We start from the raw sequence: 17,255 nt of genomic DNA on the forward strand, positions 1-17,255 counted from the left end.
AACATTTCATTATTTGACAGCGATTTCCTTAAATGCTTGGAGCCAAAACAAAAAACAAACTCACCTAGTCCTTGCATATGGGCTCCGTGTTGGGGCATTCCAATGCTTAGCGAGGCAGTTTAAAACTCTGCTGTAGCCTCCACTTTCTCTTTGCATGGAGCTCGAAGGGCAGTCAGAGGTGAAAGCTCAAGGTCTTCTCAAGTATTTTCAGAGCATATGTTTAGTTCTGAGCATGCACATGTCCTCCTAGATTCCCTCATATACATAGGAACTTTTAAAATCTTCTTTTGCCTCAAGTATCTCGTTTCCCAGCCTTTTCCTTCCCAGTTTTTTTGGTCTGTTATGTTGCCCTCACTGTAATTCCTTGTCACTGACTTTTATTCCTTACTCCTTGAGACTGCAGCTAATACATTTGCCTTTAAATGCTTTCAGCAAAAGTGTTTCCTGCTACCCAGGAAGCTGCTTCTGTCCCAGGGAAGCTCTGACACAGGCAAAACAGGTGAGCCCTTGAGCCAATTCCTCAGGGAGCTGCCATGTAGATCGAAAAATACAATCACGAATTTTTAAGAATAAATACCTTCTTGCTTTCTCTGGTATTAGCAACTTACACAAGAAATATAAGCTCTTATCTTCATAGCCACTGCCAGGATAGAGAGTAGGGCATGGTAAGTGAGTAAGTTAAAAGTACTTTTAACCAAAAATTTGCAGCTTCTTTCTCCTTTAGAGTTCTTCTGGTTGTTGTAAGTTTTTGATTAGATTCAAGTGTTTCGAAAAAGTTGATTCTGACAATTTTTGCTAATTTGTTACTTTTGAAGAGGGATGGAATTTTGGAGTTACCTACTCCACTATTTTGGTAATTTCACACCTAACCGCATCTTTAAAGTGTGATATGTATCCCCCTTGTTATATTCCAAAACCAGAATGTGCTTTTAACATTATAAAGTGTCCTTTATCTTATTTAATGCTTTTTTAACTTGAAGTCTATTTTGGTATCGATTGCAGCTTGTGTTTTCTTAATCTCTATTGATTACACCCTTGTTTTAATCAGCCCTGCATCTATATATGAAATGCTTGCCCTTAATCCTTTTGCCAAAGCTTTCCAGCCTTCTTTTAGATGAATGAAACTTATATTCTAGTCTCCTGTGGAGTTGGCAAATTTTTTTTGTAAAGAACTAGAGTGTAAATGTTTTAGATTTTGTGAGCCAGGTAACTTTTGCTGCAACCACATAACTGCCTTAGTACCATGAAAGCAGTCAGTCATCGATAATACATACACTAATGAGTGTGATTGTGTTTTAATAAATTATTTTGTACAAAAACAGACTAGATTTGGCCGATAGGCCCTAATTGGCTGACCCTTGCCCTTGTATGTTTCTCAAGTTTATATGTGTACAATATTTTTTGAGTTCTGATGCATTCACGCTTGTGTCCTATGACCTTGATACTTAAAGGACAAGACAACTTTGCTCAGTATAATATTCTTTTTTCTTTTTAAAGATTATCACTGCTAACATGTTTATTTTCTTCTTGTCATATTCCTTCCATAAAGCACATTTAACTACCCCTTCTTTCCTTAATAAGGTTTCTTAAATGTATTGCTCTTCCATTGCCTGCTTTGTATATTGTTTTTGAGATACCTGATTCCAGTCTGATTCTCTGTCTCCTAGAAATGCTGAAGATGTGGGTATTGTGTGGTTTTATTTATTTTCTTTATTGATTTTATGGGTGGATGAGGAGAATTGGTATCAGGAGACCATTAGTGTTCTCTGAACCTGGAACCATTTTTTAAATTTATTTTTTTCTCCTATCTGCACTTTACTATTATAAGGAGAGGATAATGAAAAAGACTAGAATGTGTTACCTTTTATGTGATATTTAAATTCATCGTTAAAAATGTGATTTTTTAAACTTATGATGGTACAGACATGAAGAGAGTGTGTGTGTGTGTATGCGTTTGGTGTAACATAACATGAAGAGTCCACTTATTCCACAAATATTTCTCAAACACTTATTATATATTGTCATCTATATATAGATGATATTGTCTCTGCTCTTGAAGATTTGAAATGTTTTGCTGTTATATCTAAAGTTGTCAGTTTTACTTTTGAGCATAGTGTATTTATTACATCAGGTGAAGTGAATACTTTTGATAATTTGAAAAAATGTTAGAAGAGTGAAAATTTACTTGCCTAGTTATAGTTTACTGAAAGAGCCTAATGAAAAAGACTTTTTAACAAAACCAATGGCTAAGTATACTAAAATTACTTTTGCAGGATTTTGTTGTCATATTTTGTCTCCCTTTCTGTTGATTTAATTTCATTGCAACTTTAGAAAAAATGTGAATACTCTCATTCTATTAAAACCTAGCAATTTACAATAGCCAAGATATGGAAGCAACCTAAATGCCCTTCAACAGACAATTGGGTAAAGAAGTTATGGTTGATATATACAATGGAATATTACTCAGCCATTAAAAAAATGAAATCCTGCCATTTGCAATAACATGGATGGACCTAGAGGTTATTATGCTGAGTGAAATAAGTCAGACAGAGAAAGATAAATACCATATAATTTTACTTATATGTAGAATCTAAGGAACAAAAAGAACAAACTCACAAATATAGACAATTTAGTGATGGACAGAGGGGAGGGGGCATTGGGGGACTGGGAGAATGAGGTAAAGGGTTAAAGAAGTACAAATTAGTAGTGGTCAAGATAGTGGTCATGGGGATGGGGAGCACAACATAGGGAATGCAGTTAGCATTTATATATTGGCCAGGTGGAAAACCAGAGGAGAGAAGGTGCAATGAGGAGGATTGTTTTATAAACTATAAATGTCCAAACAATGTGCTGTATACTTGAAACTAATAAAATTTAAAAAAAATCTAAAAAAACAAAACACCTAGCTTTTCTAATATCTGCTTGAAAATATTTTGGTCTCTGCATTTTAACTAGTGTGCTTAGTACTTGTGGCCTTCTGAGTTAGTATGTGGTTGAATTTAAGTTTATGATTGACACAGGCTTCTAGGTGTGATAGTACTCAGACCTGAAAAAGTAGAACATTCTAGGAGTGTTCATTCTGAAAAAATAGCCCTGTGTTTTAAGAAATTCCTGGTTATTTTGGCAGCCGGAATGATGATATGCTAGCTTATGGAGATAGCTTCCTAGTGCCTATGGTGCTGAGGCCTCATGTCCTCAACTCTGAATCCTGCTTTTCAGCTTTAGCAAAGGTAGCCCCAGGATACAGCACCCCAGACTACAGAAGTGAAGGAACATGATGAAAGACGGTGGTAAAGGAACAATAGTACCTGGAACTCCTTCTCCAAATACTGTGGGAATAGCTGTTTTAGCTGTCTACAAAATTGATTCTTCCAGCTGCATCTTTTTTCCCTTCAAATTGGCCCTTAGTTTGCTCCTTTCCACCATATGAATTTGTAACTTGGCCTTCACATTCTCTCATGAGGCTTTATATTCCTTTTCTTTTTTGCAGCTTTCACTCATGTTACACTTCCTGTGTCTTTTCTACTACCTATTTCTCATTCAATTTCAATGTCATTTCCAGGAATTCTGTTTTATCCCTCTACTCACTTTCAGCTGTAGTTTCTGACCCAAGTTCTGTTATTTCTGTTACTACTTCCTTCCTTCTGTACTACAGGCCCTCTTGTGTCAGGACTTTTTGTGAGTTTGTCCTTTGAATTTATTAGGTATGGTCAAAAAGATTAAAAAAAACCCCAATAATGTATTTTGATCTAGTAATGTACTATTGATATAAAGAGAATGAAATAACTCTTCCTCCCATATTGTTGTACTCTTCATGAATGCATTTATTACAGATAAGTTCTCATATTTAGAATTTTATTTACTATTCATTGCTTCTTTCAGTATGTCTAATATTGAAGGCCTATTCAGCCCAAACTAAAGTTTATTTTGTATTAAAAATTTATTTTTAAGTGATTATTTCAGCCAATTTCATCTTAGAAATTTATCAAATTAAACTTCGAGGAATTGTTCTGTATTTAACATTTTACTTTAGCTTAATTTTCTTAAAATGGCTTTAAAATTTATGGAAATTAAAGTTACAAAAGGATTTATACTTTTCCTTTTATACTTTTTCATATAAATGTTGAGAATTTTTTATAGTAGAATCATTTTTTGGTAACTATTAAGTTAAATTATTTTAAGCTTGTTTCACAACATATAGGAAGTCTAAGTTTTTGTTAGACATTGTCATTGAAGTATGCTAAAATTGTTAAAATATCAGTCTATGTCCTGTAAGGGGAGAATTTAATTTATTGAGCCCCCAGTTATTAAAATTTATTGATGGAAGGCCATTATGAATTATTGAAAACTATGAATATATATTAAAGCAATGCTGTTTCTTTAATTTTTAGTATATCAAATATATATATAGTTAGTTATGAACTAGACTAGAAAATATTAAATAGGGGCTCTTGGTGAATTTGATTAAATTATTAGGTTGACTTCTGATTATAATAGAACATCTCAATATTTGGTATTATAGTATTTTAACAAAGGAGTGTATTTTGTAACAGCTTTGTTGAAATACAATTCATACATCATAATTCACTCTTTTTTACTGTACAGTTAAATGGTTTTAGTATATTCACAGAGCTGTATAACCATTACCACAATCATTTTTAGAATGTTTTCATTACCCCAATAAGAAACCATGTACCCATTTGCAACTCCCTGCCATTTCCCTGCAAAATCCCCCTCACCCCAAGCTCTAGGCAGTGAACTTTCTGTGTGTATAGATTTGTCTATTCTAGATATTTTCATTTAAAAGAATCATACAATTTGTGGTCTTTTTGCATCTGGATTCTTTCACGTAGAATAATGTTTACAAAGTTCATCCATGTCATAATATGTATCAGATCTCCATTCCTTTTTATTCCCAAATAATATTTTATTATATGCATATAATATATTTTATTGATTCATTCATCAGTTGATGAACATTTGGGTTGTTTCTACTTTTTTGGCAATTATGAATAGTCACTACGTTTTCACGTGGACATGTTTGCATTTCTTTTGGGTATATACATAGTAGAATTGCTAGGTTAAATGATAACTCTGTGTTTACTCTTTTGAGGAACTGCCATATTGTTTTGCAAAGTGTCTATCTACACCATTTTACATTTCTACCATCAGTTTATGAGGGTTCCGATTCTCTATATCTTTACCAATATTTATCCATCTTTTAGATTATAGCAATCTTAATGAGTATGAGGGATTTCTCATTACGGTTTTGATTTGCATTTCTCTAGTGACTAAAAATGTTGAGCATCTTTTCTACTTATTGAATATTTCTGTATCATTTTTTAAAAAAAGTCTCTAGATATTTTGCACATTTTTAATTAGATCGTATCTTTTTATTGTTGAATTAGAAAGAGTTATTTATATGTTCCAGATATAAGTGATATGTGATTTACAAAACTTTTGCCATGTTATGTTTTCTTTTCACTTTCTTGATGTATCCTTTAAGGTACAAAAAATTATAATTTTGATGAAGTCCAATCTGTTTTTTTCTTTTGTTGTGTATGCTCGTGGTGTTATATCTAAGGACTTAAGGTCATGAAGATTTTCTCTTATATTTTCTTCTAAGAGTTTTTTTATAGCTTTAGTTCTTATGTTGAAGGATATGGTCAATTTAAAGTTAATTTTTCTATACGATGTGAGGGAGGGTTACAACTTTATTCTTTTGTATGTGGCTATTCAGTTGTCCCAGCATCACTTTTGAAAAGACTGTATTTTCCCCATTGAATTGTCTTGGCATCGTTGTCGAAAATCAATTCACCATAGATGTATGGATTTGTTTCTGGACTCTCAATTCTGTTCCATTGATCTATAGGTCTATTCTTATGCCAGTACCACACTGTCTTGATTACTGTAACTTTGTAGTAAGTTTTGAAACTTAAGAATTTTATTCCTTTTGATGCTATGGTAAATAGAATTTTTAAAGAATTTTTATTGCTAGTGTGTAGAAATTGATTATCCTGAAACCCTGCTGAGCTCTTTATTAGTTCTAATAGTTTTTTGGTGGATTCCTTAGGATTTTCTTTATGTAAAATCAAACTCTCTGAAACTAGAGATAGTTTTACTTTTCTTTTTTAATCTACATGCCTTTTATTTCTTTTCTTTTTAAATTTAAGCCAAATTTCCCTGTCTCGAACCTCCATTACAGTGTTGAATAGAAGTGGCAAGAGGAGACACCCTTGTGATCTTAGCTGGAAAGCATCTGGTCTTTCACCATTAAATATGATGTTATCTGTGGGGTTTTTGTATGTGCCCTTTTATCACATTGGCAAAGTTGCCTTCTATTTGTATTTTGTTGAGCGTTTTCATCATGAATGACTGCTGGATTTTGTCACTCTTTCTGCATTTATTGAGATGATCATACAATTTTGTTTTTTATTGGTATGATGTATTATGAGAATTGATTTTTTTTTTTAATGTCAAACCAACTACATATTCCTGGAATAAATTCCTCTTGATCCTGTTGTATAATCCTTTTTATAAGTTTCTGAGTTTAGTTTACTTATATTTCCTTGAGGACCATTATATCTATATTCAGAAAATATGGTGGTTTCTATTTTTTTCTTGTGATGTCCTTGTCATCTGTTGGTATCAGAGTAAATAGAAAGAATTAAGAAGGGGTCCCCCCCCACCCCCGCATTGTATTTTTTTGGAAGAGTTTGTGAAAAATTGGTATTCTTTAAATGTTTTGTAGAATTCAGCAGTGAAGCTACCTAGCCCTGGACATTTCCTTGTGGGAAAGTTTTAAATTGCTAATTCATCCTTTTGTTGTAGATTCTTTTAGATTTTCTACTTCTATTTGATTCTGTTTTGGCAATTTACGTCTTTTTAGGAATTTGTCCATTTTATTTAAGTGATCTAATTTGGCATACAGTTGTTCATAGTATACCCTTACGATCCTTTTTATTTTTGTAGCATCCATGGTAATGGCCTTTCTTTCATTCTTGATTTTGGTAATTAGAATATTTCTCCTTTTTCTCTTGGTTAGTCTAGTGAAAGGTATGTCAATTTTATTGGTGTTTTCAAAGAACCAACTTTTGATTTTGCCGATATTTTCCGTTGTCTATTTTTGTTAATTTTTCACTTATTTTTATTATTTCCTTCATTCTGCTTGCTTTAGGTTTGTTTGCTCTTTTGTAAGGAGTGTTTTTAATGTATTTTAAAATAATTGCTCTTTTAATATATTAATTAAGAGTATAATCAGGCTGATCCGAGTTTAAATTCTTCCTTTTCTACTTGTTAGCTTTATGATTTGGGACAACTTGGTCTTGGAAAATTATATAAAATAAAGACGATAATTCATACATCATTGGTGGCCTTAAAGATTAAACAAGATAGCATATTTAAAGTACTTAGATGGGCTTGACATTTAGTAAGTGTTATTTATCTTCATTTCTTTTCACAAATATAAAAAGTATATCCTTCTATCTCCAGATGATCATTAATTTTCAATTAGTAGAATCTGAACTGAAATTTTGATCATTAGATCACCAGAGTCTCTTCCAGTGAATGTCATAGGCTTTGTATTTGCATTTTATTTTTTAAAAACTTGAAAATAAGAAATGATTATTCTTAAATATATTTTTGGCAAATAAATAATTGATATAGGTCTGGATAATCACCTGATTTGTTTTAGAAATGTCGACTGCTTAAATTGATCATTTATATATTTTATGTATCATCAGTTTTTGCCATATATGTTTGCACTCAGATTCTGGCAATTAATCGTGGAGAAAATTTGAAGGTACTGACGGTCAAGGTCAACATTCCTGATGGAGTTAAAAATGAATTCTGTAGGTGGTGCATCCAAAACAGGTCTGTTTATAGATTTTTATAGAATTTCTTTTGTTTCTAAAATACCATACTGAGATCTATATGTGCTGATATGGAAAGATGTCCATTGTGTAAAAAAACAAACTAACAATGACAGACTATGGATATAGTGTCTTTTTTATATATTTAAAAAATAAATATATGTATTTAAGTAGGAAATAACTGATAGGGTAGGGTATATAAGAATTGCTAGTAGTGGTTATCTCTGGAGAGAGGGACTTTTACTTTAATAAATTTCTGTATGATTTGAATCTTCTATAAAGAGCAGGCTTTCTCTTGTGAAAAAATGAATTAAATATATACTGTATAAAACATATCTAAAATGCATTATTAAGGATAATTGAAACAACTTAATTTATTGGATATTACAATTTCAGCCCCTAAACATATTCTGTGTAGTTTACCTAAAATATTTTGTACATTAAAGATGATTGAAATAAACATTAAATTTATTATATATTTCAGAGAAATTTTCAAGCTTATGTAACTTTTTATTATCTATTTTCATTTATCAAGGGAACCTTTAAAAATAGTACCACATGTTTGTATGACACTTTTAACTTAATAGTTATGACTTTTCAGCATGTATTTTTTTCCTCACAACAATTTATTTGGTTAGTAGAGCAGATTTGTAGCTGCCAATTGATGAATAAGAAAACCGATGCAAAGAGGTAAAGTGTTAGAAGACGTAGATTTTGTATGTGCTAATCACTGACTAGGTCTGTGTTACCTTTGGTTAGATTGCTAGGAATGCTTTTTGAAGAGCTGGATGAATTGTTCTTAGAGAAGAACAAGTTATGTGTATTTTGGGAATTAGCTCTCTTATCCAACATAGTTCTGCATTAATTCATTGGAAGCTAGTTTGCCAAAAGCCAATTCCATGAAGGGTCAACTTGCTGAATGATGAAATGATAAACCAAGAACCTATCAAGTAAAGCAACCATCTAAATGTTAATCAGTAGGTTAATTGCTTAAACCAGTTATGTTATTTTCATACAATGGAATTCTGTGTAGCCATTTTGAAAAAGTTGAGATAGAGTTAAAGTTGAGATACAAACATGTCATATTAGATTAAAAACAATTTATAATTAGTATTTACAGTATGATTTTAGTAAAGGCAAAAAAAATCTATGTATGTGTAGGAAAATGTTTGAAAAGGTATAGTGTACTCTTCAGCTCTGGTGTGAGATTTTAATTTTCTCTTATATGCTTTTCCATGTAGTTGTCATTTTCCAAATGAATGCTTATTTCCTTTATACATAAGTAAATTCCATTAAAATAAAAAGGAAATAAATACCTAGAAAAAATCCTAGATTTAAAAAATTATATTACGAAATTACATAATTTTAATTTAAGATATAATGAAACTTTAAAATAGTTTCATAAGAACAAAATCCTAAGAAGTGGTTATATCTGAGTTCGAATTCAAGTTACATCACTCCTGTCTCACACTGTGACTGTGAGCATGTTACTTAATTTCTTTGTCAGTTTCATTATCTTTTAAAATGGTGAGTAATATCTTTCTCACAGATTTGAGAGCATTAAATGGTATTTCATGTAATTGTGTGGCCTTCAGTGGTATCTATAATTACAGAATGGTGGGATTATTATGCTAATTTTTTTTAGAAATGTTTTTTATAAATAGATCACAGTAAATTGGGGACAACTTCTAGCTTATTTTTCTATGAATATTTATAGTACTTAATATCAGAATCTGTCTTAAGTGGTTAAGTATTAGTTGTGCTTTTAATCTATTATCTTTATGCCAAGTAAATGTCAAATAATGTTTTTTCTTGTAGTGATTTAGTTACTTTTCCTTGGCTTATCTTTTATTTTATTCAGTTCTACTCCAATTAAATAATTAGTAATAATATTTAACCTATACTGTTATACTTTATATCACAATGGTATAGTGATGTAATTTTCAGTCATGTTCTAGAAGTTTCTCTTCATATAGATAATTGAAGAAACACTTCTATGAGAACTAAACTGAACCAAAAGCTAGTTAAAATACTTCTTTGGGAACTAAAAAACCATTCTCAAAAAATGTTTTTTCTTTTCTTGTAAACACATTTGAATGATTTAAGATGTTTTCTTGAATCTTTCCTCCTCCTCCTCTTCCTCCTCCCCGTCTTCCTTCGCCCCCGCCCCGCTCCTCTTTTCTTTGTTTCTACTTCTCCCACCTTCCACCTCTCCCATGTAATTATCCATTCAGGTTATGTGCTAGATGTTGGGGATCCAGTTGTAAACCTGATAAATATACTCTCTTTGGTGACAATGTAGCTTAATGAAGAAGATACTGAGCAAATGGTTAGGAGTGAGCTGAGGTTACAAAGGAGAAGTGCAGTGTGTCCCAGGAGTTTGTTATTGGCATCCTTAATGTATCTGGGCTGGATGCCTACATTGATCAGAGACAAGAGAGGGAGAGGAAGCAACAAGAAGTCAAGATTGAGGCACAGGCCAGATTATACTTAGCTTTCTTAGGCATGCTATGGATTTTGTTCTTTATCTTTAGGTTGATGGGAAGCCAATAAAAGATTTAAACAGAGGAGTAGAGTAATCAGTTTGTATTTTAAGAAGAGCACTCTGGCTGCAGTATAGAGAACTGTTTGGAAGGACCAAGAGTAGATGTAGGGGCAAAAGATGACGGTGACTTGGACTAGGTGGTAGCAATAGGAAATAGGTCAGCTATGAAGGGTGAAATTGAGGCATCCTCAAGTATAAAATAGACTGTTTAAGGGAGGGGAGCAAGGAGAGGGAGCTGAGCAGTCATACCAAAGGAGGATCTTGAGTTTAAGGAAGACTATTGGGGCTTCCTGAGAGACTGGGTAGGTAGTATTAAAGATTCGTTTTTTTCCTATAAGCAATGGGGAAATCTTGGTTTGGCCTTAAAGGGAATGATCCCAGTAGACATCAAATACATACACTAAAAAAAAAAAAAATCACTTCATTAGGGTCTTCTTACCTCAAAGGACTGTCTTCCTAGCATATTGTCCCATGACCATGTTCTCTTTTCCAACTAGCCAAGCTCCATAGCATTGATGTATAAGACTCTTAATGATGTGGTCAGTGCCTTATTTTCTAGTTTATCTACCCAAACCACCCCGTCCCGCAAGTCCTGCCATTTTATGCCCTAGCATACTAATCTACTTACAGTTTTGAACTTACTATTCTCTTTCATGCCAGTAAATTTTTACATATACTACAGTTTTTTCCCAGAATGCTTTTATTCCTTTGTTTAATTTAATTATTTAAACCACAATTTATTTTTAAAAATCCATCTTAGGTGTTTCTTTTGGGAAGTCTTTCTTGACATTAGGTTCCCCATATTAATAAAAAAAAATAACAACAACAATACGTGTCCGATTCATATCCTACTCCTCCCTACTTCTCATTCCTTCAGGTAAAGGTGACAGTAGAGAGTAACAGGCATTTGGATAGAAGGAAGGATATATGTCCTGCCTAAAAGCATTGTCATTCAAATTAAAAGACAAACAAAACTCTATTCTCCTCAATACCCCTTTGTGGAAGGGATTCAGTTAGTTGCAATTAAGTAACTTTTGGTGTATCACATTATAAATGCTTAAATGTTCATTGAAATTTTCTTGCTGAGCTAAGTAAGTAAGGGAGATGAGAGAATTCCTAGATCTATTAATAGTTAATTAGAAACCATTAATACCTAATTATTCAAGAGCCATTGAAGGGCAAGGGCAGAGATACTGTAAATGGATGAAAACACAGAAGGTTAGGGCTGAATTAATTTGTTATTATAGCTTGTATTTTCTCTTACTGTTCTTTTTCCAATGTCCACTAACAGTCTGTTCTCTCCCATTTATATTCATCAGCATATGTTCATGTATGCAGATATACTTGGTAGAGCAGTACAGTCTGAGCAATGGTGTAAGTTTTACTCAAGAGTAACAAGAGACAAGGGGGAAAACAAGAGTTTCTCCTTTGCTCAATCTACTTTAACTCTCAGGAAGAAATAAAGAAATGGGAAAAGAAGGATACAGTGTTTGTCTTGGCTCTGGCTGCCATAACAAAATACCATAGGCCAGGTGGCTTAAACAACAGAAATTTCTTTTCTCACAGTTCTGGAGGCTGTGAAGTCCAAGATCCAGGTACAGGCTGATTTGGGTTTTGATGAGGGCCCTCTTCTTGGCTTGCGGACAGCTGCTTTCCCACTATGTTCTCACTTGGTAGGGAGAGGGAAAGACCTTTCTGATCTCTCTTCTTATAAGGGCACTAATCCCATCATGAGGGGCCTACCCTCAAGACCTCATCTTAACCGAATTAAGTCCCAAAAGCCTGTCTCCAAATACCATCCCATTGGGGGTTAGGTCTTAAACATGTGAATTTGGGGGGGACACAGTTTAGTCCATAGCAGTGTTTTAGTAATTTTTGGTAATTTTCTTATATCTTAAGATTTTGACTATTATTAATAAGGTTTTGGAGACTCTTCCTCAAAATAGGAAAGTTTCCCTTAAGTTTTTTTTGTGACCATGGTTACTAGGTTTTTAAAAATAAGAACTCCAGATGTCGTAGTTAATAATTTCCAGACATCACAGTCTCTCCTTACAAATTATGATACTTGGGCTTCAATAAAGTTTCTCCCCTTTTTCAGTTCCATTTCCGCTCCCCTCTTCTAGGAGCTCTTTCTTGGTCTCATTATTAATTAGTACATCAGTTTTCCTTTTCTTTTTTGCAGGTGGAGACCACGTAGCTTTGCAAGGCCAGAGTTAATGAAGATCTTAAACAAGTCACTGGATGATTCCTTTAAACGCCTTATTTATCCTCTCCTCTGTAGAGAGTTAAGGTATGCATCTTGTCTAATTTTGTATACCGTTCATTATTATGTGTGGTAATAGGCCTATTAAAAGAAAGTAAATATTTGTTGATCTATTAACCAGTACAAAGAACTGAGTCACAATCAGAGTTTTAAATTTAAGCCTAAATTTCAATTTGTAGAGGCATTCACATGCATAGATCACAAAACATAGTTCTTAATTATGATATACTTTTCAAATCTTGACCACTTAATGTGTACCCCTTCCAGTTCTGTAATACTCGTCTTGCAGTTTGACAACCAAGCTAAACAAATGGTTTTATTGATGAGAGTTGGCTTGGGAGAAACAAACTAAGAACTTAATGGAGAAGTTAGTTGGAAGCAGTTTTTAGAGATAGGAGAGCCAAAAACAGCATAAGGAAACCAGTGGAGCACATGATGAATTTATTACTATGAAGAGAAAAAGCTAATGTTTTTCACCCTAAATGGGAGTTGTTGGATGAGTAATTATCAGCAGTGATGAGCAGATATTAAGAGATTATTAAAGTGATCATGTAGATGGACTAGCAGAACTAATTACAAAGGACAGCAAAAGAGGTGAGGTTCAGAGTTGTTTTTAGGGGAAGAGATGGAAAGAAAAGTAATGTCAGGAAGCAAAAACGCTCTTTTCTTCTTCTCTGTAGCCTTTGTGTTCGTAGGCAATTTTTAGAAATCAGCCATTTCTTTATCTATTTCTTCCTATGTGCTATAGATTTTCTTCATTTTCACCTGTTTATGGGTTTCAGCAAGGTTTACCTGGGAAGTGTAGATTTCTAGTTGTCTCTTCAAACCCATTAGAATTCATAGCAGCCTTTATGATGTGTGTCTATTTTTCTTTTACTGCACCTGGCCATTGACTTTGGAGGTGTTTAGAGCAGGGAGTGAGGAGGTGCTATTAAAAAAGACACATAGTTCTTTTGTCCATCTTCTTGTCAAAGTAATTCATTCTCTTGATTTATCCTTTTTAGCCCAGAAGCCCCTTAATATTATTTCTTTCGGGATCATTTCATTTCAAGCCTGTGTGAAGTAACATTTTTTCCTTTTGAGTGCTGGGGCATCAAATTTAAAAGTAAAGATTCTGTTCTTAATGAAGGAAAATAGAAAATTATTTAAAATTTTATTTCCTTTTGCATATTTTTCCTTTATCTTGTTTTTTCATGTTGCATATAATTTCCAGTGGCACATTGACATTTTTGCATGTATTCGATTTACGTAGCTTCACTGCTTGTGGAGTAATTTCATTGAGGTTTAATAAAAGTAGTTTAGTGTGGGATTGTTTAATGTATAATCCTCTCTGACTTCTATAAGCAGTGGCAAGCAAGAGCACTTTCCTTTTTTTAAAAAAGTGCTTGTGGTTAAAAAAATATCTTACTTCATTTCATAAGCTGGTTTGCAGACAGTGTCTACAGATACATCTCTTGATAGAAATACTGTAATTACCTGAACAGCAGTTGAGGGGGGAAAGCTCCCAATGGATTTTTTTAAATTACTTTAATTCTCTAAAAAATTTGTCCTAATGTAGAAAAATTGAAAGACTTTGTAAAACACAAAGAAAAAAAGCACATAATTTCACTACCTAGAGATAACCATCATAAAACAGACTTTTCTCCCTTCACGTGTATGTATTAAAAGAAATCATATAGATTATTGTTATTTTGCAGTCATTTTTTTCATTTGACTATCGATGATGGGTAGTCTTCTTCTGCATTTCTTATTTCTGTGACTGTTGTGATCATTCATCCCTACCTCTTCAATCCATCAGTTACCAAGTGCTATCTATTTTACCATCTTTTATTATATTTTGAATTTTACCACCTCTTTATCACCATGGTTACTAGGGAATAGCTGGATCTATCCATGGTCAGTTCAGGACATCATTATTTCTTGTCTGAATTACTATACTAGGGTCTTAGATGATCTCTGACTTGTATTTTACAATATGTATTCCACATCTTAAAATTTCCATTAGATTATCTCATACTCTTCTACTTAAAATTCTTGAATGGATCTTCTTCATCTGTAGGATAAAATCCAAACTCTTTAGAAGAAGGTACATGACTCTGTGATCTGGTTTCTTTTGGCCTCTACAACCTTATGTCTTGGTATTTCTTTTTACTATAGCATATGAAATTACTTGCTTTTTCTATAATGAGCCATGAGCCTTTACATATACTGTTTCTATTGCCTGGAGTATCTTCTCCATGTCTTCCATCTACTCTCCCTACCTTTGTCTGCCTGATTCTGTTACTTATCCTTCTTGATTCATCTGAGAAGACATCACTTAGAAAGTCTTTCTAATTTAGCTATTCCTCCCTTGCATTTCCATTAATATAACACTAATCATTGTTATATGCTTTCTGTTTATTTTTCTGCTTCTTCCATTAAACAGTGGTCTTCAGGGCAGGGATCTCCTCTTTTCAGCTTTGTATCTCTCACACCAATAATGGTGCCTTATATAAGACAGACAACAAATGCTCGCTTAGTAAGTAATGTTAAAAGTCAAGATCTGGAAATACTTACAATGACACTTTTCATGTTGCCTGGCTGAATGCAGGGAGAATGGCTGTGAAATGTTAGAGATGAAAGAAAAGCCTTAAACTGAATTAAGCCAGAAAAGGAAATATTAATTAGTCGTGTGTGCCTTCAGATATGTAAATAATTCTACCTCAACAATGATATGAAATGTGCTTTAAATTGCTTTTTTACTCTCAATTTTCTTGTGGCCAATGACATACATTTTTTTAAACCTGGTCTAATAGAAAAGACATACCCTTTATAATTTCTTGTGAATTTCAGGAGAATAGTTTGTTTTGTTAAGTAAACGAATGGTGTAAAACTTAGTTTACAAATGCCTTTAAGTACATTATAGACATATATTTTTATCCTAGAAGAAGTTTTAAAATTTCTAATAACTTTTAATAATGTCTCTAATGTTTCTAATAACTTTTAATAATGTCTTTAATAAAATTAGGAAATTATTTCTATGAGTCATGGTTCTAGACTGGTATTAGTATCTGTGATCATATCACTGAGAATGACAAGGGGGTAGATGTGGGGGTTGGAATAGAGTAAGAGGTTAAGATTGAGTTATGTATTGGTGAAGGTATTAATGACGGAGGAGGCTACTTATGATTTGGTAATTTATCACTCTAATTATGCGTTTATATTTTTAATCAGTTGATAAACTTTAATATGACATCCCACGTGATGTCCAAATCTTTACACATTGTGACTCTCTCATATACACAGATGTGTATATATATAAATTTTGTATATAAGGGAGATCAGATAAAGATGGAGTACAGGTAAAACAAATAGAAGGTTTTATACCATAAAATTATTTATAGTCTCTCATATTACTGCAATTAGCAAAAATAGACTCTATAATTTTGTATATGATGTTTGTTCTTGTAGTCATTTTGTTATAATAAAAGTTCCTGTGAGGAATAACCGTACAAAAGGAATTCTGTTCTTTTTCTGGAAGAAAATTTGACTTAATGAAAGACTAAATACATTCTCTGTTTTCTCTTCTTTTTCTGTTTCAAAAGAGCCAAGCTAACATCAGATGCAGAGAAGGAATCAGTAATGATGTTTGGACGGAACCTTCGTCAGCTCCTTTTAACAAGCCCTGTTCCAGGGCGCACTTTGATGGGAGTGGATCCTGGTTACAAACATGGTTGCAAATTAGCTATAATTTCTCCTACCAGTAAGCTTATCTTTCAGCTTTTTATATAAAAGTTGTTTGGTTGGTCATACGTTCATTTTATATATTCATGAGGATTTGGAAATAATGTTAATTTTCAAAGCTTAGAAAATAGTTTTCTCACATACAATAATGTGGGAACCAGAGGTTCAAACTTTATATCGTCTTATTTGTTGACCAAAATCCTCAGCATGTTGTCATCATTTATGCTCTTCCCTACATCCCAATGGAGAGATGGAAGATGAACTGGACTTAGACTTTAATAACTCTGTCACCTCATCAATTTCTATTTATTGTGATACATTTAGGTATGATACATTTTAATTCTGTATATATCTTAAATACCACAAGACATTCTTATTGCTTTGTCCAGTGAATTTTTTTCTATTACTCATATATTTACGCTTTCTGTTACTCTTCTTTTTTTTTTCTGAATTTCTGTTTTCATTGAGATCATTTTCTTCCTGCCTAAAACTCGAGGCAGTTACCTTTAATGTGAATCAGCTGGTGACAAATCATTTCGGTTATTGTTTTTCTGACAAAGTTTCTGATTTGCCTTTAGTTTTGAAGAATATTTTTTGCTTGGTATACAGTTCAAGATTGACAGTGCTTTAAACATGTCATTCCATTTTGGGTTTTTTTTTTTTGCGGGGGGCAGAGAAATGTTTGTTTTGGCTACTATAGTTTCTGTTGAGTCAGCTAAAAATATAGTTTCCTCTCACTGCTAAGATTTTTCTTTGTGGTTTTCAGAAGTTTTCTTACAGTATGCTGAGTTCTGTGTATGTATTATTTTCATTTTTTGGCTCGAATTCTGCTTGGGGTTTGTAGAGGTTCTTG

At 32.9% G+C, this 17,255-nt stretch overlaps 1 protein-coding gene across 3 annotated transcripts in view; it reads left to right on the forward strand.

Moving 5' to 3' along the window:
* Positions 1-17,255, forward strand: part of SRBD1 (S1 RNA binding domain 1) — a 183,248-nt gene that overhangs the window by 32,126 nt on the left and 133,867 nt on the right. For all 3 annotated transcript variants that reach the window (XM_039887259.1, XM_039887260.1, XM_039887261.1), the window contains exons 10-12: positions 7,769-7,872; positions 12,599-12,706; positions 16,264-16,421. In XM_039887259.1, coding sequence (XP_039743193.1) covers positions 7,769-7,872; positions 12,599-12,706; positions 16,264-16,421 — 370 coding nt within the window. The remainder of the gene's footprint in view (positions 1-7,768; positions 7,873-12,598; positions 12,707-16,263; positions 16,422-17,255) is intronic.

The sequence above is a fragment of the Pteropus medius genome, unplaced genomic scaffold (assembly GCF_902729225.1).
Source record: "Pteropus medius unplaced genomic scaffold, Ma_sr-lr_union100, whole genome shotgun sequence".
Classification (NCBI taxonomy): Eukaryota; Metazoa; Chordata; class Mammalia; order Chiroptera; family Pteropodidae; genus Pteropus; species Pteropus medius.